This window comes from Anas platyrhynchos, chromosome 13 (genome assembly GCF_047663525.1).
Source record: "Anas platyrhynchos isolate ZD024472 breed Pekin duck chromosome 13, IASCAAS_PekinDuck_T2T, whole genome shotgun sequence".
Taxonomy (NCBI): Eukaryota; Metazoa; Chordata; class Aves; order Anseriformes; family Anatidae; genus Anas; species Anas platyrhynchos.
In genome coordinates this window covers 17,523,500-17,549,820 of record NC_092599.1, presented here as the reverse complement: position 1 = coordinate 17,549,820, position 26,321 = coordinate 17,523,500, and the positions used below count along the sequence as shown (strand labels likewise).

Sequence of the window (26,321 nt, the reverse complement as noted above, 5' to 3'; positions counted from 1 at the left end):
TCCCTTCCCGCCCGCAGGCAGGGCCGGGGCGGCGCTGAGGGGGGCTCAGCCCCAAAGCACCGGAGGCCGCCGCGGGGACCCCTGGCACCTCGGTGGGTGCCGTCCCGGGGCTGCGGGGCACTACAGCGGGTTTGAGCGGGATGGCGGCGGCGCCAGGCGGCAGAGGGCGCTGTGTGACGGTGCCGCTGCCCCTTCCCGGCGCGGCCTCTCCTCCCTGCGCCGCCACTGCCGCCGCCTCAGCCGGCGGGCGGGGAAAGGCGACAGAGGTGGCCGCCATGGCGCTGCCGGTGCTGTCGAGCTCGGGGGTGAAATTCCGGCGGGTCCTGGCGCACTTCCCCCAGGAGCTCAGCCTGGCCTTCGCCTACGGCTCCGGCGTCTTTCGGCAGGCGGGGCCCTCGGCCGGGCACAGCGAGGTGAGCGCGGCTGCCCCCCCCCGCCTCCACGCCCCTCGTAACCTCCCCGGGGTGGCCGGGGGCTGCTGGGGCCGCTGCGGCTCGGGCACGGGGAGGGGCGGGGGAGCGGAGCCGGCCCGCAGCCACCGGGAGGGGCCGGGCAGGGGGCGCCGGGGGCCGCAGGGAGCCGTGGGCCTGTGGCTGACAGTCCTCGAGGGCAGTTAGGGGTTCAGCTGCCCTTTTGTCGCGTACCTGGGAACCCTGCTTCACAACACAGCTTTGCATTTTTTTAGCTTTTACGTTTTGGTTATAAGGAAGTGCCCGGGCTCGTTCGTGCTGTCCGCAGGATGCGGGTACCTGAGGCAAAGCGTGTTGTTACCCAGGGCTTCTGGGTGCCCACGTTTGGGGTCAAACCACCGGGGAACAGCTTGGGATCTCCCCGTGCCTGCATCTGACTTCTTAAAGCAGCTCATGGGCTGCGTTGTGCATTCACACTGGCCTGTTAGGCATGCTCCACAATTGGGGCTTTAAGTGTTGCTTACTTCCAGAGCAGGAAGTCTAAGGAATTTGAAGCACTATTACTCAAAATATTGGTTTACGGTAGGGATGAGTGGTGATTTTGCAGCTCCTCTGTGCAAAGGGATGTGTGGACAGTATTCTTTGGGAGAGCAGCACAGTGCTGAATGTTACAAGTTAATGTGTGTGGATCGCTTTGTTAATAAAAGCAAGTACAGTAGAAGTACAGTTTCTTGATTTCTGTGTGCCCTCATCTCCCAGTTTGTGGCCGTGTGTATTAGCAAAAGTTCTCTTCATTAGCAGTCCTAGCTGGGAAGTGGTGCTACTGAGACCTTGTCGTGTGTTCCCGGTGTTATGGAAGGCTGAAGGTTGGCGGTGTAACAGGGAGGGCAAGGAAAATTTTGGACCATCACTGGTGGAGTGACCTGAAAAACATACAGCTCCATTGTAACCTTCAAGTTGTGTCCAATGTTAAGCCTTGTGCGTTCGATCTTGTTTTTAATTAAGTGACCATTATTAGCTGGTAGCTAGCTTATTATGCAGGTATTGGATTAATGTGATTAACATTGTTTCCTTCCTGATATGAAAACCAGTACTTTTCTCTGTATCCACAGAACAATATGCTGGACTTTGTGTTTGCAGTTGATGATTCGGTGACCTGGCATATGATGAACTTATTAAAGAACAAGAGTCATTATTCCTTCCTAAAAGTTTTTGGGCCAAAACAGATAAGTAACATACAGAGCTATGGAGCAGGGATTTACTACAACACTTTAGTGCCATGTAATGGTAGGGTAAGTATGAGTTTTAATAAGTTAAATGTTTGTGCATGAAATATTGAAATGATTAGCTTAAAGCAGATTTCTGTGCAGGAAGCACATCTGATAGACTGCAATTGATGCTTAATTGGTGATATTTTCAATATTTAGGTCTCAAACTGTTTCACAAATATCATACTAATTAAAAAGCAGCTGTTCTAGCACTTTACAAACATGGGTAATGTTTGAAATTCACAACTAAAGCACTTCAGAACCTGAATTTACATTCCTTATCACTTCCAGTTTTGCCAGTGGCCATACAGTAGTATATCACTGCTTTGTGTTGGGGGGGGGAGATGACGACACAGCCTTCAATTCAGCAGTTGACCACATAGTAATAGCAAACTAGATCCTTTCTGTTTGTTTGACATAAAACAAACAAATAAACAAAAACCACAGGTGTTTAACATAGCAAGCTGTAATTGACATCTGTGTTGTTTAATGGCAAACATCTTTACCTGTGATGTTTGGGTACAGTTAATCATTCCAGGCAAGTAGTACTTGTCCAGCAAGGCCTACACCACAATTATGTGTAGACTGTATTTGGAAAGAGGAGTGCAGGAAGGAGGCAGGGGAAGGAAGTGTGTATTTCTGTTTATTGGTGCTGATTTAGACTAATTTTTGCCATGTGGTAACAAACTGGATGTAACAGAAGCAAGTTCTGTTAAGAAAATTGGAAGTTACATGAAGGACAGTTGTGGGAAAAATGCCGTTTGTACAAACTGAAGTTTCTCAGAGCACGAAATTGCAGTAACGTTGGCTACGTGTCAGAACTCTTCATATGATGCTGGAGAGCTAGTTTAAAAAAATTACTATATACTTGCAATTTTGTTTAGGTATCTGGATGAGGCAAGAATTTGGAGTTTAAACTTTGTTCTCTTTACATCAAAATTTATTTTAGGGATCAGTTACCTTTGTGATGCAATTTGGTTCTTTCTGGCTCTTTATACGCCTATCTAATAACTAGTTATATCACAGTCTGTGGTCCTTTGTTATCCAGAATTTCTGAACTTGGCTGCCTTGCTTTGGTGATAATCTTTGGAAACTCAGGATGTGCAAACTGGTAACTGTTAAGAGGTCATCTTACTTCTTCCATAACATCAACTAAAAAATCACAAATTGTTTTCTAGCATCAAAGAGTTTCTAAAAATAATAATAAAAGCTTCCTGATACTTCTTCCCTTCCCCCAGTTACAGTATCCATAAATGTCTTTATAATTTATTTCAAATTGCTGACAAATTCTTCATTATTTTTCATATCTTCATAGGAAATCCTTCAATTCTTCATATCTTCTTTTTTTTTTTTTTTCCATTATATCTCTTGAGAGATACTGTGGAGTATTCTAACTACTGCATAGTTTTGCTGGTGTAAAACTAAGTGTAACTTAAATCTTTTAAAGAACAGATTCATTTTAATGTTCAAATTTCTTCAGGTCAGTCTCTATCTAGACTAGGTTACTTTAGGATTTGAAGAACATTTTCCTTCAGGAATTGATCCGGGAATAGTTTTATTGGAACTTCCTTTCCAGAAAGGATTTTAGAGGGTCCTTTGTGTCTTCCATTACACTTTTTTTTTTTTTTTTTCCAGAACACTGCATGCAAGTGTGACTTTTTTTTTTTTTTTTTTTTACTGCCTGTGTTTTGGTAGATGCCCATGCATTGGTTTTCTTTAAAACTTACTTTACTTAAAAATTCTAGTTTGATTTTGGAACTCCTTTATCTTGTTTTAGGCTATCAGTGTTGCTATTTGACTTCTTTTTTTTCTAGTAAGTAGTTGCATTGCTCCTTCTTCTTGTATTGTGTTCTTGCTTTCTTCCAATTATCCTGTCTTTTTTTTTTTTTTTTTTTTTAACTAAAGAAATACAAAAAGCCCCAAACCAAGCTTACTATGGAGCTACGTCACTTAAGTGGCTCTTCTTTGTATGATGCAATTATCTAAGAGCAGTTCTCTAAGTGTTATCAAAGAGATGCTTTTATGGTAAAGGTATATTAGAGAATAATTTTCAAATACTTGGGAGCAAAAACTGATTAAGAAAGAAGATGTAGACAGTAAAATGTTTTTAATTTTATGTGTGCAATATTGTATTGGAGGTGTATGTTCCTTAGAATTAAAGGCAGTTACAGAAAATAGTAAATTTCCTGTAATGAAAACAGTGCAGCGATACGATTGTTCAAAAACATTTATTTTCCTTTTTTTTTCTCCAGATGATAAAATATGGTGTAATTAGCACTGATGCCCTGATTGATGATTTACTTCACTGGAAAACCCTCTATGTTGCTGGACGCCTACAAAAGCCGGTAACTATTAGTTATCTCTTGAAATGCAGGAAATTACAGGGATGCAAAATTACCAGTTGTAGTTCTAACTTCAACTGTTCGTGATCTATGAGTCAGTACTGAAGGGATTGTCTGCCCTGATTTAGGGGTCTAGTCCTACTAGATGGATAATCTCTCAGAAAGAGAGTGAAATATAGACCTTACTAATATTCTGTGTTACATGGAAAAAAATAAAGTTAGTTATATTAACAATAGTTTTCTGCCCGTAGTAAATCTTAAGGAACTGGATTATGCTAACTCAGAGTGCCTTAAAAATTTAAATATTACATTTAACATTAATTTACACTTAAATAAAAAATAACAGGAGTCACCAATATTTAATGCAGTTCATAGAATATCCTGATTTGGAAAGGGACCATGAGGATCATTGGGTCCGACTCCTGGCTCTGCACAGGACCACCCCAAAATTAGACCCTGTGTCTGAGAGCGTTGTCCAAACACTGCTTGAACTCTAGTAGGCTTGGGGCTGTGACTGCTGCCCTGCAGAGCCTATGCCAGTGCCTGACCACCCTCTGGGTGCAAAACCTTTCCCTGTCCCAGCTCCACGCTGTTCCCTGGGGCCCTGTCGCTGTCCCCAGAGAGCAGAGCTCAGCGCCTGCCCCTCTGCTCCCCTCGTGAGGGAGCTGCAGCCATGAGGCCCCCCCTCAGCCTGCTCTGCTCCTGTCATGAGAAGACTCCCTCTAGAGCCTTCACCATCTTTGCTGCCCTCCTTTGGACACCGAATAATACTTCCTTTTACTGCCGTTTCTTTTACTGTGGTGCCCCAAGAGTGATTGCCCAGCTCTCTTAATTTGTCAGGATCTCTCTGCAAGGTATCACTATCCTCAGTGTAGTCAGGAGCTCCTCCCAAGTTAGTGTCATCTGGAAACTTAAAGTTGATTTAAATAATAGAAGCCTTTAAAGGTGAAAGCTGCTTTGCTCTGCAGCTACTGTCTAGATCATTCTCTTGTTAAATATCTACAGTTAACTGAAACATGTAAAGAGCATTGTTGTCTTTGCCAAAGGTGTCTGATTCAGTGTGCTTTCAGCAGATGGCAGCAGTGCCAAGTTAAATTTTCTTGGGGGGGGGGGGGGGGGGAGGAATGGGAAATAGGAGGTGACACCACTCTCTGCAAGTCATAGAGCAGAAGTTAATTATGCTCTTAATGAATAACTTAGGATGCAACTTTAAATAGGTTGTCAGAGCGCAACTGACTTTTCCTCATCTCCAGTGACTTATTGTGGCATTGTGCAGATTAGAACAGCTGCTGTCTTTATATGGAATAAAACTAAACACATTGAACAGCTGTTACATTTATAAAGAATAAAATTAAACGCATTGAGGAAAATTAACTGAAGGAGTTTCACTTCAACTATGAATACTGATTGTTTATTTTCAGCGTAACTACACTTGCTGCTGCTTTGATTTATTTTGGGGTTTCTCAGTACATATAAAATGGGCTTTATGTCTTCTGATTAAATTCAGTAGGAGTACATACTCGCACAATAAGTATAATTTGGTATTTCTCTTGGTTGCTAACAAGAGACAGATATATCTTCATGCATATGTGTTTAATAGATAAAATAAGGAATTGGTACAAGTTATTTTCATAAAGCTCATAGGAATTTGCACTGGATAAAGGCTGTAGGATTTAAAATAGAAATTGACTGAAAGATTATGTGGTGGGTGTTTAAACTGTCTCTTCCTGTAGGGTCTGTAATATCACTATCTAGGATTTTACAATGTTACAGTGTGTTTGCAGACATTCCCCAAAATGTATTTAAATTTGTTTTTACAGGTTTCAAACATCTGCTCTTCCTGTTTTTGCATCTGATTTGATTGTTTTGATAAACATGCTGTAAGTGATAGTGGTAGAAAGATTTTCTTCCTCCTTAAAAATGTACAATAAGCCTCTTTTGGAGAGATCGGGTTGGGTTTGTTTTTGTATTTCCTATAATCTCTTACATGCCATTTGTGCCTAGTTCTGGACACAGTCGACTGAGGCCAGAGTAATTTTGTTTTACAGTTTGGGAATTTTCTTCTCAGTCATGTAGACGAGAAAGAGCTCGGTGCCTTTCTGGTGTTCCGTTACAAATCTGTCGCTCTGTGAGTAAAAGCTAGCCAAGTTATTCTAACACATAAGATGAAACATTCTCTGCCTTAGGAATCTTGGTGTCATTTTTACTGGAGGTTTTGTTTCTGTTGTAGGCTGATTGCCTTGACCAAGTAATCTTTGCAGGATGTTTGGCTGAATAGATGGAGTTGTCATTTAGAAATGCTACTTTTTTTTCACAGGCTTCTTTGTTTGTGTTAAAAGTTTGTTGGCTTTTCATGCTAAATTAAATTTAAAACTCTGGTATACTAAATTACTGTTTAACTGTATTGAAAATTTGAATAAACTTAGTTGTAATTTCTTCATAACTGACAGGTTCCCTGAAAAAAATGCTGTTGTAACTAAAAAGTAGAACAAACAAGGACAAGTGAAACATAACTGTGTTTTCAGAGGAAGATTTTTAAAAGCACCTGAAGTGCTACTGAATTTTTGTTAAACATAGTGTTAGTGATAAAGGAGTTGTATTTTACTGTTATCCTTCCAAAGCCATTAAGAGAAGTGTTTAATAAATTGAAGTGAGGTGAGGGCGGAGTATGACTAGTATATAGAAGTGCTTTGTACTACTTAAAGGGTGTTGGGAAATTTAGGTTTTTTGTGTTGCAGAAATTCCCACAAAGGAGTAACAGAGCAGTAGTTTGCAGAATTTCCCCATTGTCCAAATACTTTAAAACATTCTTCGAAAAACAATGGAAAAATCCTCTTCCTGTGATGTTTAGCAGAGTGTAGGTGTAGCTAACTGGCAAACTGGAATAGTACTCTTGAAACCTCTCATTCTATGATGAGATTTTCTTCTTGTATTTTGTTTGTGTGTATCTTTCCGTGCAAATGCTCACAGTTTCTTAGGTATGAATTTCCTAGCAGTGAAAATAGAACACTTCTTTCTTAAAGCTGTTGTGTTGGTGAAGTGGGAATAATGCTTATTTATAAAACTGAATATATTCTCACTGAAAACATTTAATAATTTAAAAGTCTTAATTGTAGTGTTAGATAAATTAATTTCATGTATAGTGTAAAACCAGAATAAATGGGACTCTCTTCCTCTCATGTGGTGTGAATAGTTCTGATCTTAATTTCTCTGTATTGTGAAACAGTTTTCCTTAACTGTGGGCTTTTTACAAATTTACCCCCCAATAATTGCACTCTATTTTCCTGTGTTTTCTAGCTCTCTGGTCTGTTTGAATTTTGTTCCTAAAGAGTATCGCTGTGGCAGTCCTTTATGCTTTTAAATATTGAAGCCTTGCATAGTGCTTCCCATAGAGGGGAAAAAAAAAAAAAATCTGATGTATGTTAAGGAGTATTTTGAGTGAAGGAGATTACTCTTTTCACTGAAACCAGCCTGTGGCCTTCCACAAGGAGGACTAGCACCACAGGCTTTGCTTTTCTGCCTGTCTTTATTGCTTTGTTGTAGCAACGATCTATGAAAGTGGATATAAGTGAATTAAATGGAGATTTTAAATATTAGTTTGTCCTCATGACCAGATCCAATTGTTTATTGGATCGTATTTGAAAAAGTCAGTATGCATTCAGTAAACTTCCCTGTTTCTCAAGGAAATCAAATTTATTCAAGGCTTCCCAGGAGATGAATTTACAGTAGTTTAGTGTGTTTTGTCATTGTCCTTCATTTTAATGCTACGAAATACAAAGCAATTAAAAAAAAAAACACCCTGGACCAATTCCAGACTGCTGTATAGACTTAATGTTAGGCAAAACCATGCGTTAGTTCAGAAAGCTTGAGATGAGCAACCTCTATACTGTTGAATTTACCACCACAGCAAAGTGAGATACTGTTCTAGTTTTACACTTTCAAAGACTTTGCCACAGGGAGAAATAAAGTTCTGAACATACTATCAGCCATCCCAGGCATTGCCTTGTTGATGTCCATTCAATAAGAAGAATTTTGTGTGGCAGCTAAATCAGATTCTTAATTTTTCTTTTTTTCGTATTTAATCTGGATTCATTTTCTTAATCTGTTAATATTTATACCAAACGAAAATATTTACTTGAAATGATACCTTAGCCTTTCCAGGTTATATTTTGTGGGCAGAACTTCAAGTTTTATTGCGAATCATTTGCATGTGGGCTTCTGGGGGAGAAAAAAAAAATTGGGTACGTTTGTTCATAACTGCTGGTGGATTTGCATTTTCATATATTCTAGAGTAAACAAATATTAATAAGCTGCCCTTTATAAGAAAGACAGTATTGCCCAACCTGAACCCTTAAAAATGAAAGAAACTTACAACAGGAAGATACTCTTGGGGGAGTCAGTTTTGAAAGGGCACAGTCAGTCACCTTATAAATTGGGCTGACTTTATCTGTCTAATGTTCTATAGTAATATTTTTCTATGCTGACTTCTGACTGAAGATCTGCTTTTTATTACAGTATATTTCCATATCCTAGATTACTGGATTCTGTAGTTGGTCTTGAACAGTTTGAATGTTTCCTGAAGATAAACTTGTCTTTGTGGCATTTGGAATCATCCAACTTCAGTGATCCATTCACATGTATGTGAAGTTCCCTTTGCAGTGACGTTCTCCTCATACAAAGTGCAAAATAAAACCCTACTTCTCCTAGGAGGAGAGCTAATGTCTAAGAAGCTGCTTCAACCATATGGTAGAGCACCAGCAAGGAGTCCTCTATTGGAAAAAAAGGTATAGGGAAGGTGAATAGGAAAACTGCTGTTTTTCTGGTATACCATTCTCTTTCAGTGTGACAGTGGTCTTTTTTCCTATTGCATAATACCATGTGAAATATTTTTGATTCGTTTAAACTTACTGTTTTGATTAATCCTAAATTCATGAGCATGAAAAAGGTGAATAGCTCTTCAGAGAATAGTTGATGGCTGTTGCTTACAACAGTTCTGAATATGTTTGTAAAAACAGCCTTTTGTAGCAGACTATTAGATCTTAGAAAGAGTTCCCCTATCCCACTGTGTAAACAGAAGATGACACTTAGGTCTTTTCTGTACAATAATAATAGGATCTAATTCAAATTTATTATTTTTCATGTTGGGTTGAGTAAAGTTTCTAGCTCCGTCTTCAGTAGCACTTTCCTGAAGTCTTGCTTCCAATTACTCTGATTTTTTCAGGTGAAAATACTGACACAGAATGAGAATGGCAAGCTGCAAGCTGCGCTTGTTAGCAATCTGAAGAGTGCAGTCACAGCAGCCTTTCTCATGTTACCAGAAAGTTTCTCTGAAGAAGACCTCTATATGCAGATTGCAGGACTCTCCTATTCTGGTTAGTATATGGTGTCTAAAGTCTCTGAGGAGAAAAGCTGTAGTTAGAGCTATTGTACCACATGTATGGTGTGCAAGTAGTAGTGAGTCTGATACGTAGTAAATCAGATGTTCTTTTGATTTGGACCTACGCTTTCACATGCTCCACTAGCTATATTTTACTGCTGGGTACATAACACTTTGGAAAGGCTGTGTGTATTCGTCGAGGGATAGGTAGAGGTACGTAAGCAAAACTGTTCTTGATTTACAAGCACCTAGGTATGGATGATTGGTTGTGGTGAAATGAAGTGATATATAAAAACAAACCAAACCCCTTGTTCCAAATGAGCCTTTAAATCCACAATTAATTGTATGAAAATTATCATTAAAATAAAACTATGAAAATTAAGTATTACTCTTAAAACATTGACGTCTTTATTGAAATAATTAGGAACAAGTTTGCTTGGAATTGCATTTTACACACCACTTCCTTTGCTCATATAGAAATGCAAGCTTGGCCTTGCATTCCTTTTTTAACAACCAACCAACCCAAAACATACACTGCATTTATAAACTGCAGGTTAGTTCCACTGAGGAGTGTTACTATTCTGTACATAGTATTTCCCTGGTTGGTTTAGATTGCAATTTGCTCAGATTTTCCATAGCATTTTTTTTCTGAACCATTATCTCTTTGAGTGATGATGAAGGGTTGCACACCCCATGTGTTTGCTACCTGCCTCACCTGAAACCTGTTCAGGAATGTCATTAGATTCTTAGTGGGCACCAGTGACTAAGATATTTTATGGGTATCCTTTGAAACAATGCTATTAACCAGAAAATTGGCAGATCGGTTAGCATGCTATGAGATGTTGAAATTGATTCTGCTGGGTGAATACAGCTAAAGCAATAACACTCCCAGGCAGGCATGCTCAAGGAAAAAGCTGTCAATGACATGTTTGTAGATATTTTATTCTGCTGCCTTCTTGCTAAGTCTTAAACTTTTCAGGCGGGATTCTAGTAGACAACACTGATTTCTGAGTTACTCTAATCAGTCTCCTTGCAGTACATAACTGCTGAAAAGAGTTGTTCATGCTTTAATTTGGGAAATAATTTTTTGTTGCATTTTGAAAGCGGTGAGACAGTGTCTGGAAGTACTCTGGGAAGTTTTTATTAGTTTTGCTGGTTGGCATAAATTGAAATTAAGTAATGCTAGCAAGTTGCCACCTTGCAACAACATTTATCTCCTAACGGTGGAAAGTATGACAATGAATTGATTCATGATTTTGGACAGCACTGAGCTTCTAACTCCTAGTTTGTAATTTTAGATGCTACCAGGGTGTAATACCTAGCAGAGGTAGGTAAACACTAATATAGGTTGTCTTTTCACTGACATTGGAACTTCTTATTAGAACATGTCACAAAGTATATCTTAAAAGGAAGTGTAAAGGTGAGTAGAGTAGCAGTGGTGTTGAAAGGAGTTGCTTTTCCAATCTAACAAAGCAGTTGTCTAAGAGAAAAAGGGACGTTGTAATCTGACCATGGCTGCTACTAGCTGTATTTCAAGTGTTGTCCTTGAAGTGCAGAGATAATGCAGATTATTTTCTTTCAGAATTGGAAAAATGAAGGTTATTTGGTTTTGGATACCAGGTGTTGGGGCTGGTTACACTAATACTGTTTAGTAACCCATTGAAATTGAATGATTGGAAAGGATGTAATTGTGTTTCTGCTGCTTTGGAGACTACACTTGGAAGTTGGAATTTTTTGTTATGTAAGTGCAAATGCGGATGCATGGGTTGATGTTACAGCATATCAGAGGCCACATCACCGTTCTGAAGTTTCTTTTCTGTGCTTGAAGTTATTTGGATGGTATTTTTTGACTGTGAGAAGACAAATCTTATTGATTAGGTAGGCACTGATAGAATTGAAGAATAAAGAGTTTCAGATGACAGTTTTGTACTGTGTTCATTTCTGTTGTATTTTCCTTATTTGGGTTTTCAGTTTTGCCCTAATGAATTAACTGTTTTTCTTTTCTTGACTAGGTGACTTCAGAATGATCATAGGAGAAGACAGATCGAAAGTGCAGAACATTGTGAAACCTAATGTTCCCTATTTTCAGAAGCTGTACAGTAACATATTGCAGGACTGCCCTCAAGTGGTGTATAAGCACCATCTGGGAAGGCTAGAGGCAAGTGGTTTTCTTAAAAACACTTAAAAAAAAAAAAAAAAACGAACAAACAAAAAAAACAACAAGGGGAAATGCTTTATCACATTGACAGAAGGCGAGAATTATGCCACAGTAAGGCACGCAGTTGTAGTCACTATACCTGCTATTATGTTTCTATTGTTGAGTTAATTCTGCAATTGGGGAACTTGTGAATACCAGTCTCTGCATATGTAGTAACTACTGTTCATTTTCTTTGAGCATAGCCACAGGACTAGAGCACTAGCAAGGGAACAAGAGAAGAGCAGTTGAAAATGTGTGGTCTAATGATTACCATATGGAGACAGCAGTCTAGGAAGTGATGAATAAACACATGGTTTGTGTTAAAAAGATGAGGCCGTAACTTAGAGGTACAACTTTCTGCAGTCAAAAAGTGTATTTAAAAAAAAAAAGAAAACCCTCTTGTGCTGGTTATGAATATCAGTTGAATAAAACCAACTGAAATTCTGGCATTATCTTTAAATACCCATACTCAAAAAAAAATCTCTTCCTAATAGTCAGAAAACAGGTGTCCAGAATGACCACTGTCTTGAATTCCATCCTTGTGGCTTAAGGTATAAGTGAAACATGGCAATTAGGGGTAGGATGTCACAGTTGGGGGGGGCTTTTAGCAATTTTTCTCTTGTAGTATGCGCATCTTTGTGCTAATATTCAGCTGTGATATACATTTCAACATTAAGTTACAAATAGCATGACTTGTCTCATGGACATGAGTTCTCTGTACTCAGGGTCACCTTGGTAAGCATCTCACTAATGCCTCCTTTTAGGATGTGTCTGTTAGAAACTGAAGGAAGCTGTTAGAGATACAAGCAAGTTTGAGTATAGTAAACATTTCTACTGCAGTTCTTTGGAGTACTGCAAAGGCAAATCTATATTATGCTGCAGCTGTCTCCATGTTTTCTTAACAATGTACTTTCAAATGCTTTAACAGAAATATTTAAATGAATTTTGAAAAGAACTAATGCTGCTTCCTCCAAGAAAATGACTAGTTAGAATACTATTCCCTGTTACATTACCTTGGAACAAAATCTGGTATCATACTAGAAATATATTGTTAGATAATACATCTGTTTGGAATTCCGTACTAGTCATTGAGGCTGTGGATGAAATGCCATCCTTTTACTGTTGTATTGAGTATATACTGTTGTATAGTTTATTCTTCATGTTTTGTGGTGGTTATTTGCCATTATTCCCCAGACTGAAATGGATAACTTCTATCTGGAATGCTGCTTAACAGAGAATAGAAACCACCCTCTCCAAGGACACATCTTCAGAATTACAGAGAAAAATCTTTTTTAGAAGATTCCTTAGAAACAATTGAAGTCAGACACTAGTTCTTATAGTTCTGTTTCAGGCATGGATTCCTCCCACATAATGTTAAAAGCCTGTGCATTGTTGACTCCCTCTGTAGTCAGTGGGTGATTCATCTGGATATCATTTTCTTCCCATTGACTAGAGGGAGTACAGGACAACTAAACTCCTGACCGATGCCTCCAAGAAATGTGTAAAAAGATGTGTGGGAGTACTCAGACTCTTAATGTTTTCCCCCCATTTTGGAGAGCCCTTTCCCGTTAAACATTTTTCAATATTTGTGCTTACGTTTTGTATCAACATGTACAGGCCTGCATGTTGGTATCATTGTATTCAAAACAGGGTCACTGAATTTCTGATTTAGATTGGAAAATGTGAAATGAATGTTTCCTTCAAATTATTCAAACCAGATGTGGTTTGTGTTTAAAGAAGAGAAAATGTTTTTCAAAGTAAACTCTGTGTGTGTGTTTGGTTTGATTATATTCAGCAGAAGAAACAGAGCTAAGTGGTCTTTTGGGAACATTTTCTCTCATTTTCATCTTCTTATGTTCCAGAGGAAATTGGATAGAGCAGAAATGGTACAGTTTCAATGAGAAGTTTCTTGCAGGGGCAGTAAGGTTCTGTTTATACGTTAGGCTTCCCTTGGATGGAAGTTAACGTCTTTCCATTGAGTTATTCTTCCAGTTTAGAACTGGGACACTGCGTTTGCCAGCACATGGAGAGTTTTCATTAGCATTGTCAATAACTTTTACATGTGAAATTGATAGAGTTCTCTGAGGTATTTATCACAGGCCAAAGATAGCCAGAAGACTTTCTTGATTTCTTTGAATAGAAATTGCTTTGTTAATGCTGAATTTTTGTTTTTACTGTCTTATTTTTTAATAACGTTCAGATTGATAAAAGCCCAGAAGGTCAATTCACACAACTCATGGCTTTGCCAAAGAATCTGCAACAAAAGATAACTTCTCTGGTAGACCCTCCTGGAAAAAACAGAGATGTGGAAGAAATTTTACTGCAAGTTGCGCATGACCCTGATTGTGGATTAGTGGTGCATCAAGGTAGGCCTGTCTGTAATCCCCTTTAAGACATGATAGATATAAAGATTTATGGTATATGTTCTTCTAATTCAGAAGGATGATTTAGCCAGAATGAATAAGACAATAAGAAGTTAATCTTGTAATAAGTTTTTAAAAGCGTATTCTACTGTTTGATTGCAAACAAGGTCCCTGAAATAATGGAAAATACCTTTCTATATCAATAGAAGTGCCAAGAGTTTTATTTTGTATCTTGAAAGAAATAGTCTCTGACCTACTTAGATTATCTAACTGCGGGATGCTTCAGGATTTCATTGGCTGGTATAACTTCATTTAAATATTAAGCTGTATATTCTCCCAGTCATACAATGTGGTGCTGTATTTTCTAGCTTGCTGGCATTACCCTTTGCAATTAATAGTTCGTCCAGATATCTGGTGCTCTGGCAGAGAACTGAAGCTTTGAGGAAAAAGATTGAGGTGCTTCTCATCATCACAGGTAGCTTCTCTGAGATAAGGTTGTTGTACAAGCAAGTTAAAGCTTATTCTGCAGAATAACTATTCTGTTATTCTGCAGATAAATGAAAACGTTTAGTACTCGAACAGTCCTTCGTACTTTGATACATCTTAGATCCAGGCAGCGATTTTGCAAGCTCTTTGAGCATCGATGTGTGGATGCCTGAGAGCCGCAAGACAGGAGCCAACTGCAGAGGGAGCTCTTGCACTGATTTCTCTTTTGGGGTGTGGGTGTGGGAGGAGAAAGAGTCTCAGCTCTCTTCTGCATAGACAGTCTAGGACGCATTGCACCTGGCCATCTAGGATGTCCAGCTTCTTTTATGTCAGTCTGTCAGCTCTTGTGCTACTGGGGATGTACTGCAACAGTAGTGTGATAATAGCTGTATCTGGGAGCAGGCTGTGAGTTTTACAACTCTGTTGTCCACCCTGAGCTACTTATTCTGCTAGTTGTACTTATGTGGATATTACAGGCATGGCTGATATTATGGTTTGTGGACAGGAATGCAACACTTAAATGTCAAAACGTTTGATAGATCCAGTCTTCTCCAGCCAAGCAGTTTATACTCTCAGAAGGACAAATCAAAACCTCTCTTTCAGTTTTGTTGCCAAAGGAATTTTCTCATTCAAGCATTTGGATAAAGAGCAGAGAAAACCATTTGGTAATCTTACCAGGCTAAGCTGAGTGCTCAAGTTGAATTACATTTTCCCTAGATGTTTTACTAGCTCAGCATGACTTGTTCCCCCATCCCAAAAATAAATAAATAAAATTTATGCATGTGGAATATTGTATTCCTCTTACTTGTTCCTGGGTATCCTTAGGTTTTGCTCTTTACAGAAGTGCCTTTGAAAGAAGGTTTTAGAAATAATACTGTACTCTATGTTCTGGTTAATGCAGAAAAATAACTTTCAGTTTGGAAGGCTAACTCTGGGACTGCTACCTTCCTTCATTTTTAAGTATTTGATAATGTACAGTACTTTTGTTCTGCACATATCAGTAGGCTTTTATGCATTAGCGCAAATATAAATTCTTAAAGCTTTTATTTTCTTGTATGTATCATTTTATACGCTATTCCATTTACACCTAAAGACCTCTGGAGAATGGAAACTGAATGTGCTGCAGTGTGAAGTGGCAAACGAGTGTTGTCTCCAAAAGTCAATTGTTTAAAAAGCTAGTCAGAGGCTGTACAATATAAACATATCTACTTGACAAGAGAAGTGCAAAATCCCAATTTCATACTGACGTAAACAATGAGTATAATTTGTTCTGATCTAGGCAGTGCTTAGATGGAACATAACTCTGGAACATAATTATGAATCCTTTGACTGATCATTTTAGAGAAATAGTGTGAATGCTAGATGAATGAATTGCATCATACACAACTTCTGAGATGGATAACATCTGTATGCTTTTCTATCTGCAGGCATTTCAGGAATTGTGAGATCTTCTAGTATAGTGCAAAGTGCTAAAACCATACTAACAGCTGGTAAGTATGTGTGTGACTTCTATCCATGTAGGCTTTCTGATTTTACAAAGTAAAATTTTTAGGGCCCCAAGATTGCCTTGCTTGAGAGTTTAAAGAAAAAACTTTTTGGGTGCCTAATGACAATATTGGAAGTTTATGGAAATAAGAAATAGATATTTCTGCTTTCAATAACTATTGAGGAATTGTAAAACGTCAAAAGGAATTGGAGTCTACGTGACTTCAATAACAATAAAAAATAATAAAAAAGGACAAACCAAAACAACAAAAATCTTCGACTTCACTTTCCTTTTATATTTATCTGATGTGCACTGCTTTTGCTCTTCTTTTATTTAAAAAAAAAAATAATCATAATTCCCTCTGACCTTCTACATGTGGTTGGATCCCTAAATGATCAATACATTGTACTGATGTTATGTAGACTGTCAGGTTAGCTCATTATAAAATAGGGGTTGAGTGTACAGTGAGAAGAGTTTGACAGGATCTGAAGTTTCTGTCCGAGTTCAGAAGACATGTGTGTTCAGATACCTTCTGTACTCCAAACTAAACTTATATACTTTGTGAGTATTGGATATTACTGTAACTCTCATAGTTCAGAAGGAATTACTTTAGAAGGAGAGTCGAGTGTTAAAAGTCAGTGTGAGAGAAGATGTAGAAGGCAAAAAAGGGCTTTGTAGAAGCATGGGAAAATGAGGGATGTTTTTCAGCTACCAAAATCCTCCTAACTGAACAAAAGTTACTGCCAATTACCTAGCTGAAGCTTCATCCTGTCTTTCTGAGTTCCGGAACAAATCTAGTTTTAAGATGCTCTGTTTTTTACATTTAAGAAGCTGAATGAACTGCACCTCAATTCAAAAGAAAGGCTTAGAACCTGAGTCTTCATTACCTTAAAAACAGACGAACTCATAATCTTATTTTAATTCCTGTAAAATAAAAAAATCTTGTTGCTTGCATGAAGTTGCTCATATTCTAGTCTGACCTCATTCATACCTATGCTATATTTTCCACAAAGCAATTATATACAAGCAATGTCATTACTAGTTTTAAAAGCAGCTTTTATACATTCTTACTAAGTGATCTTTATCCAGATTTCTACACCTGCTGTTCAATTCCAAAGTTGGTTGCACTGATATCTCCTTGTAAGAAGCACAAGTTGCAGTGTTCAGGACCATTAGTGGTTTGCTGCGTAAAGTAAGCAGGAACAGTTGTACTTCTTATGCATCTGTTAATAGTCCAGTTCTATTATGGGAAAGAAGTATAACAAAATTATTGCCCAGCTTTGTACTTGGAGGAGCAGAAGGACATATCTCAATTTGTAAAAGCAAACTTTTGTTGTATGAGCTAGACGTACCACATATGATTTCCTAATGCAAGTTTTCCAACTAAATAAGTGAAGCATTATTTTTAGGATTTGTTGTCAAAATTACCTGCTAATGGTTAAGACTTGCGTTGCAACATGAGGCTTTTAGAAAGATCAGCTTGTAACCAGTCTGTTTCTGAATCCATAGAGAATAGATTTTGTAGAGCAAAATAATTGGAGGGGAGGGGTGTGAAGAGGTGTCACCATGTGTGAATTCAGTGCTTGTGAAAGCCAGCAGCGTGGCTGAGCCATGGAGCAGAGCTGCTTATATGTAACTGAAGGAATGTGAATAAAAGTGGTTAAGATTTGTCAAATTGTTTATGCTCTCCATCTGTCTAAATCGTGATAGACAGAAAATCACCTCTGGGAACTGTTAGCTCCTTTTATGTGTCATTCAGTAAATCGCTTGCAGCCTGTATTGTTACTAGGACTTCTGGGGGGTCCTAATGCATGTTTTTAACAGGATTTGTCATTTTTTACCATATTTTCTGTTTTGTGCACCTGAAATGCCTCCTCTTCACTTTCGTCTTAACTGCTTTTTGCTTTATGTACTGGCTTTTTTTTTTTTGCTTCAGAATAAAATTTAGTTGTCTTCTAACCAGCTAGTTACATAGAATAAATGTAAATAACAAACGTGTGTTTTCTGCCAGTGCTTTTATTGCTGAAAATGCAGCTTTGCAGTTTGATTCAGATCAAGCAAAGCTTGATCCTTTGCTTTGAACACAAGACAAATTTGAGAGAGGTTTGGTGGAGCTTTATTTTTTTACTCTTAGCATGATTTTGTTTGTTTTAACTGTATTAATGCAGTTCTGCCAGAACCTGGCTGAATCTGTTAGGAACTGAATTCAGGATTGATCTCTTCAGGTTACGCAATGACTACGTGCTGAGGGAGATGAGTTAGATTTGAAAAAAGGCCCAGTTCTGGCATTTCCTAGCTCCTGAACGTTGTTTAAGGAATGTAGAGGTAGCCTTCCTGAGCGCTGCTGTGCAGACCAGCCTGGCTGGAGTTGGGGTGTCCTGATCCCCTGGTTAGCATCAATCAGAAGCGTCTGTAACGCGTGCAGGGTGGCCTTACCAGAACCTTGTCAGTTGCATATACTGAAGATGGACAGAAGCAGTAGCTGTGTAAATAAAGCTCTAAATTCTAGTGCATGTTAACGAAGAAATGAAATGTAACTTTTTCATGTTGTGGGTTTTTATGATCTTCGGTGATTTTTTTTTTTTTTTTCCCAGGAATTCAGGTTTCCATTTGTTTGGGCTTAGTTAGCCTAGAGGTAGAAGCTTTTTGGGTGTTGTTTTTTTTTTTTTTTTTTTTTAAATATTTCTCTTCAGACTTTCCTGATTGAGCTTATCTGAAGTCTTGCTGTATCTTCAAATGAAGATCTCTCAGTCGCGGTTTCTTAATTTGAAACACGTGTCGCTAGGGGGCAGGCGGTAATGCTCTTCACGTTGCTTTGCCCTGTGTTGGGGCTTTTATCAGCTACCACTCATGTAGGTAGGTGCACGCTACACACAGACAAAACAGTGTGGATTCTATGTAGAAAGTACTTCTTTGACTCATGGAAGAAGTGTGTATCATAGGAAGGTGTTCAGCTATTAAATTTGATCTCTAGGGGTGCTGCATTTCTTCATTCTTTGACCAAATCTCCTCTAATGTTCTGTGCCCCTGAGAACTATTTGTTTTGTGAAAATTGTGAAAAATTGATTGTGAAATCAGTTTTTCCATTAAATAAGTTCTGCCTATTTTCTTCTTTCTGTTCCTGGTAACTATATAAGTACTTTTGTCCTATGTGTGTACATGTGAACGAATTAATTTTCAATTTGTGGCCATCTTTTTTTTTTTTTTTTTTTAATGTTTAGAGGGACACAATTGTCTCCTTAACTGATGCTTTTATCTTAAAAACATAAGAAAAATGTAAAATGCTTGATTTCTGGTCTGTAACATAGTAGTCCAATGTAAAGCATGTGCCTAAATTAAATGTTAAATTGGGAATAGTTGTTACTGAGATGGCACGCTGTGTATTAATGTTGTTGGCAAAGAGCACAGGCAAAATAAAGAATTTCAACCCATTTAGGAGAACTTTTTTCATCTTTCTCTGCCCATTTGGTTTTAGAGTCGAGCTCAAGCTCTATGTTTTTGTTTGTTGTTAAATGCCCTATTTAGTTTTTGAAAGTGTGCCTGTACATTTCTTTTTTTGAGTCTGTGGTAAGCATGCCTCTCTGTTTCCCATTAGAGATGGCACAATCGTTTGATTTATTTTCCCACATACCCAGAGTCTGCACGGTCTTTGGGAACTGACTCTGAAGTTCTTCTGTTTTGCTGTGAAGGAGATGTTGATACTTTAGCTTAAATTTCGTTATATCTTACTAAAGGAATACTGTAAGCCTTGAAAGTGTCTAAAAACCAAAATATTAGGAATGTATCATCACTTGAAGTGATTGCTCATCTTTTAAATTAACACAAACGCTTTTAGCTGCTCTGAATAACATTTGTTTCCTTACAGTTGGGATGTTAGGATACTGTGTCTTCATGGAAATATTTTCTTTAAATTATAAGGAGCAGCATTATATAAAATACTCTGTAGATTTGTAGTAACTTCTCTCTTCTTCAGCTGCCCGAACAAAACAAATACTGCATTAAACTGTAATTCACTGTAAATGTGTAAAACATTTGCACGTCTGTGCATGATATACTAACAATATATAAATATTTGCATCCACTGACATGACAGCTCTTCAGCAGTGAAGAAAATAAAGAATACTGCATCCAGATATATCTAGAGGGAAACTTTGGGGGACCTGTAAGATAGTGCTATATTATAGCCAAATTACTAACACTTCTAATGAAAGGAACATGGGACTTTTAAGCAAAAACAGATACAACTGATGTTTACACTGAAGTTTTGTGGTCTTGATTCCATGTGCATTGGGTCTTTGTTCTCTATCATATAGTGGAAAAATCTAAAGGGGAGTTGGAACCACCAAGCCATAGATTCATAGCTAAAGTAGAAAGACATTTTCATGTGGTCCAACTGCTTCGGATTCTGAGACTGAGCCATAATTACAACCATTAACTTTTACTACAGATGTGACTCATCACCCTGAGGGCTGCTTTAAGAAACCAGCTGTATGTATAAACCTGTATTTTGCTTTGTAGCATGATGTGCTGGGGCAGAAATGTAAGCATCTTATTACATAAGATGCTAGGTTCAAGGCTGTAGTGGGTGGAGTTCGACAGAGTTCTCCCTGCAGGGGGAAAATATGGAGAAAAATCTCTTAATGTCGAGCTGCTGCAAGAGGCAGAGTAGGTTGGCAAGCTGATGGAACAAGCTGACTCGCAGGCTGCAGTGCCAGCGCAGTTAATTACAGTCGTGCAGGGCTGTAGCAGCTGTGTTACTGTTGCTTTGCCACATGCTATATATATTGTGCTTCCACAAGTACACTGACTTCATTGGAATGGCAGAACCTCGATTCTGGCACTGCAACTGCAGTGTTCGAGGGGCTGTATCCTGGAAGTACAGTACCTAGGAGATTGGACAGTAACTGTCAAAGCTATGCAGTTACATAGTTTTAACTTTTGAGATGGGAACCATTTACTTCATTTATGTGCTGTGCCTAAGCTCGGTCTGGCCTTGTTCTGGGGCTGGAATTTGTATACTGCATGTAATTTGAATGCAGATGTGAGAGGTGCTCTGGAACTTACACGATTATTTACTTGTTATTTGAGATGCTGCAAAAGGATAACATCGTGACTTCATTAGTGTGCTTGCTTTTAGTTTAAAAAAAAAAAAAAAAAAAAATATAGGAAAGTTTAACCTTACAGAATCATGTGCATCCCATATGTAAGTTGAAAATATATCTATGAAGGATGCCTTGCAAAAGCTAAAGTTGAGTTTATTTAAGTTGCAACTAGATAAACTAGATACACAGGTACAAATGATTAAATACAACATATATGTTATGATTTGTTATGAAAGGTTTTTTAAACAGTTGTTCATAAGTATAGCATGTGCTTTTCCACATTACTGTATGCTTATTTGATTTTTGTGACTCTAGACTACTAATAATGAAAGCATCTTTCACTTAAGACTGTTTATCTTTATTTGGTTTATTTTCTAAGGTCTCTTTAAATTCAAACATTGTCATATCCATTTTCCCCTCAAAAGTGCAATGCGATAGCTAAACCTGAGTCTAATTTGTTCCAGAAGATCTTTCCTTGTGTTCTGGTGTGTCATACTGTGGGATTTTTGCTACACTGCTTCTGTGGGCTTTAGTCAATCTTTTGAGGTAACCTGTGTGCTGCTTAATAAACATAAGAAAAACTAGTAAGTAGAGTGTACTGGGAATGGGCTTTCCATCTGTGCGTATAAGCATCAAGACCAAAGAGCAGCATGAAAAACTTCATTTTCAGTTTTGAATTTTTAAGTGTTTACACTTGGTAGTAATCCGGAAAGTCACTGTGTGGTGGTGGGGATTTTTGGAGGGTATTTTTAATTTAAAAAAAATGGCAAAAGCTGGAAGGAGGAAAGCTCCACTGGCTAGGAGCTCAGAACCCTGCTGAAATGCCAAGATGAACAACATCTTAATTTTTCAAATACCAGATGACTAAACCCAGTAAAATGTTGTCTTTTTTTTTTTTTTTTTTTTTTGCTGTTGTTGTTTACAGTAGGTCTGTAGGAGAAGGCTCATGTCTGATAGAAATTCAGGATCTGTCTAACTAAGGATGTGCTTTACAAATTATGTGGGAGCCATCCTCAATCCTGTCTGTCTAAAACTTGTAAAAGCGTGGAGGCGATGGCTGCTGCAAAATCCTTCTGTATCCCTGTGAAAACAGAGAAATGCCTGCCTGCATTGTAGGCCTGGTGTAATGGCAGGGTATTTACCACAGTGCTCTACTTGTGGGTTGCTGTGGGATGATGCCAGAATATCACAGCTACTCCAGCTTAACACGAGGTTTATTATAAGCCAGCACTAGGCAAGTAACTCCGAAGCAAAATTATTCTAGATAACATCCCCGTGAGAAGGTATTCATACCGGTGTCCATAGTGTACTTCTGACACTGGCGGTGTTGCCAAATCGTGGCATCTGTCATCATCTCAGTGTTATTTTTGCTTCTTTGATTTTACCAGGCTTCACCTGGGTACGGTACATGCCTTATTAACCTGGTTCTCCATACCCATCATCATTTCAGTGTTACTTCTTTTTACCTAAGGACACAGATGTCATTTCGTTGTGCAAGTTGAGGAGTTTTGATCTCTTGCAGACGCACTTGTTCCATCAGTTATGAAATGGTAGCTGCCATTAGTTCAGATGAGGCAATAACAAAATACGCAAGGAGGTTATAATGTACTTCACAACCTGTTGAAACCAGAATAGATTTCTACCCTAAGAGTCAGCGGCATGTTTCCTATGAAAAAATGATACTCTTTTTTGCTTCTAATTTGCAAGCTTTTTAATAGCAACACTGTGGGTCTATTTCTCCTTAGGGGTTGAAACTGCCTTGGGGAAACTTCTGGTGGTGTGCAGTGTTAGATTATGTTAAATCAAAATGGGCATCAGTGTGATGCTTTGAAATTGCTGCGGTGCGGTTACACTTCACAACTTTACAACAAGGCAACCAGGTGCCTCTTAAGCTTGGAGCACGGCATCAGGCAAGGCTAACCAAAATCTGCTTAGAAGAAGTTGGGATTTGGAAGCATAAAACTTGTTGTCTACAAGTTGTGTGTAGTTTGCTTGTCTTGCTTGAGCAAACTCTTCTTTTGTCCTGGCTATGTTCTGGTCTCTCTCGCTCTCTTTCTTCCCCATTGTCCCTCCAGTAAAACTTTACCCAAACGTGCGCAGCCAATCTGCACGACTTGGTGGGCTTCAGCCTCTGGAGCAGACTTGCTTCAGTGACTAAATTCCTCATACAGATGTGGCCTGCTCATTAACGTGAATGCATAACAGCCTGGAGTCCTCTAAATAGTTCTGGCTGTGCGTCCTGCTGTATAATACAGGCTACCAGGTTGCTGGGGTCCATTGCCAGGCCAGAATGTGTTCCTACAGAGCTGGGCATGCCAGTAATGTACTAGGAAGGGCTTGAAAAGGGCAGTGTGTTGGTTTGGGGAGCATCTGCAGCAGGCACAAATGGTGTAAAAGCCTTTGTATATGTAGCATTTTAAGAACAGTGATAGATGTTACAAGTTTCCATCGCTACTAGTTAGGAGTTACATCATGCATTCCTACAGATGCTATGCCTTTGCTGCTCTCTGTACGTGTTTGTGTGCAGTGTTGTCAGGTCTTCAGAATGATTCTGTTCTCTTGCTTGCTTTGATACCATTTAAAGTGGCTTTGTGTCATTATTTACTGTGTTATGACTGTGACAAGGTTATTGCATGTCTACATGACATATTAGGTTATTGTCATTCTTCCAGGAAAACATTTTACTGCATGTAGAAGCAATCTATTATTTGAGTTGGTCTTCCAAAATTTTGATGATTTCTGGTAATTGTTTTGTTTTTTTTTTCTTCTAGGGGCAAAAAAATCTGTGACTTACAGTGTAAAGAAATTGTATAAAATGGCAAAGGGATGGTTAAAGAAGACATCTTGAGTCTTGACACACTGTGTGTGGGTAAATAAATGGTACTTTTTCTCCAAATATTTTTTCTGGTGTTGCTTTGCCTACTTAAGAAGGTGAAAGTGCATTTAAGAAGTCAGTTCTAATAATTCCGTGTCCATTTTTACTACTGCCATAGAAATTTTTGTTACTGGGGAAGGTGTGATGGAAGTAGGGCAAAAGAATTATTATGTAAATACTGAAACTAGTTTTTCTGTACATGTAAATCAGATTTTCAAAGAATTTTCAGGAACCTTGAATTTAAACAATCTATTGTACGTATGAATTAAAGACCAAAGTCACTTATTTTCTATGTAATGATAGCTTTATTTTTGAAAATACCCCCAAGGCTCTTTCAAAATATTCTCTTCCCCAATTTTAGTTTTCTCAGAGACTTGCAGAACTGGAGAGTCCATAGAATTTTAATTAGGTATTAAACTATTCTCTTGAAATATGTTATTTATTTCTCCACTTGCAAGTTCATTGTTAGAATTCTTCTGAAGATGCTAAGTGGATGCATCTGCAGGTTAGACTTCATGACAAGTAAATTTTTCTCAAATCTGGCACATTCTGAATAAAAAATAAGTAAAAAAAAAAAAAAAAAAAAAAAAAAAAACACAATGATTTTCAGTCTGGGAAAGTGTGTTTGAAATCAGTTCATTTTGTAAAATTTTTATGTTCCTTTCGTGAGACTCAAATGACAGCTGCCTAAGTCTTAGCTAAGTGTTGTCCAAGGTGTCGTAGTTGTAAGGAAAGTCATACTGTCATTGGCATTCAGCATCTACTTGTACAGATTTATGAAATGGATTGTTAGGCAGAAGATTTTATCCAAGTGCTTTAAGAACTAGAATTTTAGAAACAAAAGTGTTTGACACATTGATATTTTTTTTCTGAATATAATGTCTATGAAGATAAAACTTGTTCACCCTTGCTTAATTAAACAAACTATGCTAAAGAAGTTGGACTATCCCATAATATGTTACATGATGCCATTAAAGAATGGAAATTTATGACGGTATTCATGTGTGATGAAATAAATCAGAGCATCTGTTGTAAGTAGAATGCTTTTGGCACTGGCTCAGGTGGATTTGCTAATTTTAGATGTTTTGCTTAATGGAACTTGAGAGAACATTTCATTTCACTTGTGAAAGTACCAACAATTTAACAAAACCAAAACAAACACAAAAAAAAAAGTGGGGTTAAAAATGGAAATATCTTTCCTGACTAGCATGTGCTTTTTCTTGTGTATCATGTGGTCCATAGGGCCATTTCTCAAGCTACACTTTGATTTAATGATCTCACTTTAAAAAACGTTATTGGAATGAAATTGGCTGCAGTTTCCAGGGATCAGTTCAAAGCATAAATTTAAGGAAGAAGATAGGAAAAAAAAATACAATATTTTATTTAATGTGACTCACTAAGGCTTACTTCAATCACAGGGGAACTTTTAAATATCGATTATTTTAAAATGGCAAAAGTTGAATATAGTCAGGAAATAAATTTGTCTGACTTTAATATCAGTATTCTTTTCCAAGAAAATAAATAGTAATTTTCTAAAGTCATAGACCGATCTGTAACATTTCACTGCCTGTTAGTGGATCTAGAATTTGTTAGACAAATCCCCTCACATGTCCATTTTCTGATATTAGGAGTCTGACTGTCCTGATGGTGCTCCGTTCTGCAGAAGTGACTTAAACTAGAAAATGTATACATGGTACTAGAATTCTATGTTCTTGTTAGTAAGAAACCAAAGTGCTAGATTTGAGAAAAAAAAAAAAAAAAAAAAATTACATGAAATGGATCTTTGGAATTTAAGCCACTGCTTATATTAAATTAACCTTGGGTTTTGGCTAGATTTTTTTTGTTTGCACGATGAGGTTTCTTTTTGGACCATCTAGAAATGTTTTATTCAAAATATACCATAGCCACCTTAAAATTAAATTCACATGCAGGGGCAATGTGAAATAGTCATATGTTTTCATACATTTCAGCTCTAGTAAAAGGAAACCTGAAATCAGATATTGACTGACTTAGGTGTATGTTCAGTGGAAAATTCCTAAGAACAGAGGGTACTGATCCCAGTGTTAGAAACACACCCTGACAGATACAACGCTTTTGGACAGAGGAACAGCATGAGAGAATTCAGGAGGGAGTCAAGGCTTTTTTGAATGAAGTAGCTACCAAGTAAGAAGTGCAATGCTGTCAGAACTTCTGGATAGAGGCATCTAATGAGGTAATGACTTTTATTTTTTGTCCCAAATGAAGTACTCTGTGGAGTAAGTTGCATATGGACAGGAGCATGGACAAAAGACCAATTCTATTTATTTATTTTGAGGAGGAGCTGGGCAGGGAAACATAATCTACTGGAAGTCTTAGGATACAAAAAATAAATAAATTGAAAACTGAAATTGACAGCATGTAATATGTCAGCTCCTG

General features: G+C 38.0%; 1 protein-coding gene across 1 annotated transcript; it reads left to right on the top strand.

Annotated features, from left to right (window-relative positions):
* Position 1: 1 nt before the first annotated feature.
* TAMM41 (TAM41 mitochondrial translocator assembly and maintenance homolog) lies at positions 2-25,091 on the top strand. The gene is made up of 8 exons (XM_027467765.3): positions 2-413; positions 1,523-1,702; positions 3,931-4,023; positions 9,242-9,392; positions 11,410-11,555; positions 13,795-13,960; positions 15,871-15,933; positions 23,803-25,091. The coding sequence occupies exons 1-8, from the start codon at positions 141-143 to the stop codon at positions 23,877-23,879; spliced, it is 1,149 nt and encodes a 382-aa protein (XP_027323566.2). The 5' UTR covers positions 2-140; the 3' UTR covers positions 23,880-25,091.
* Positions 25,092-26,321: the final 1,230 nt, after the last annotated feature.

Bases quoted from the DNA above. Each gene is read 5' to 3' on its own strand.
- TAMM41 (XM_027467765.3), top strand. From the start codon at position 141: ATGGCGGCGGCGCCAGGCGGCAGAGGGCGCTGTGTGACGGTGCCGCTG. The intron at 13,961-15,870 runs GTAGGCCTGTCT...TTCTATCTGCAG, and splicing joins TGGATTAGTGGTGCATCAAG to GCATTTCAGGAATTGTGAGA. The intron at 15,934-23,802 runs GTAAGTATGTGT...TTTTTCTTCTAG, and splicing joins TAAAACCATACTAACAGCTG to GGGCAAAAAAATCTGTGACT.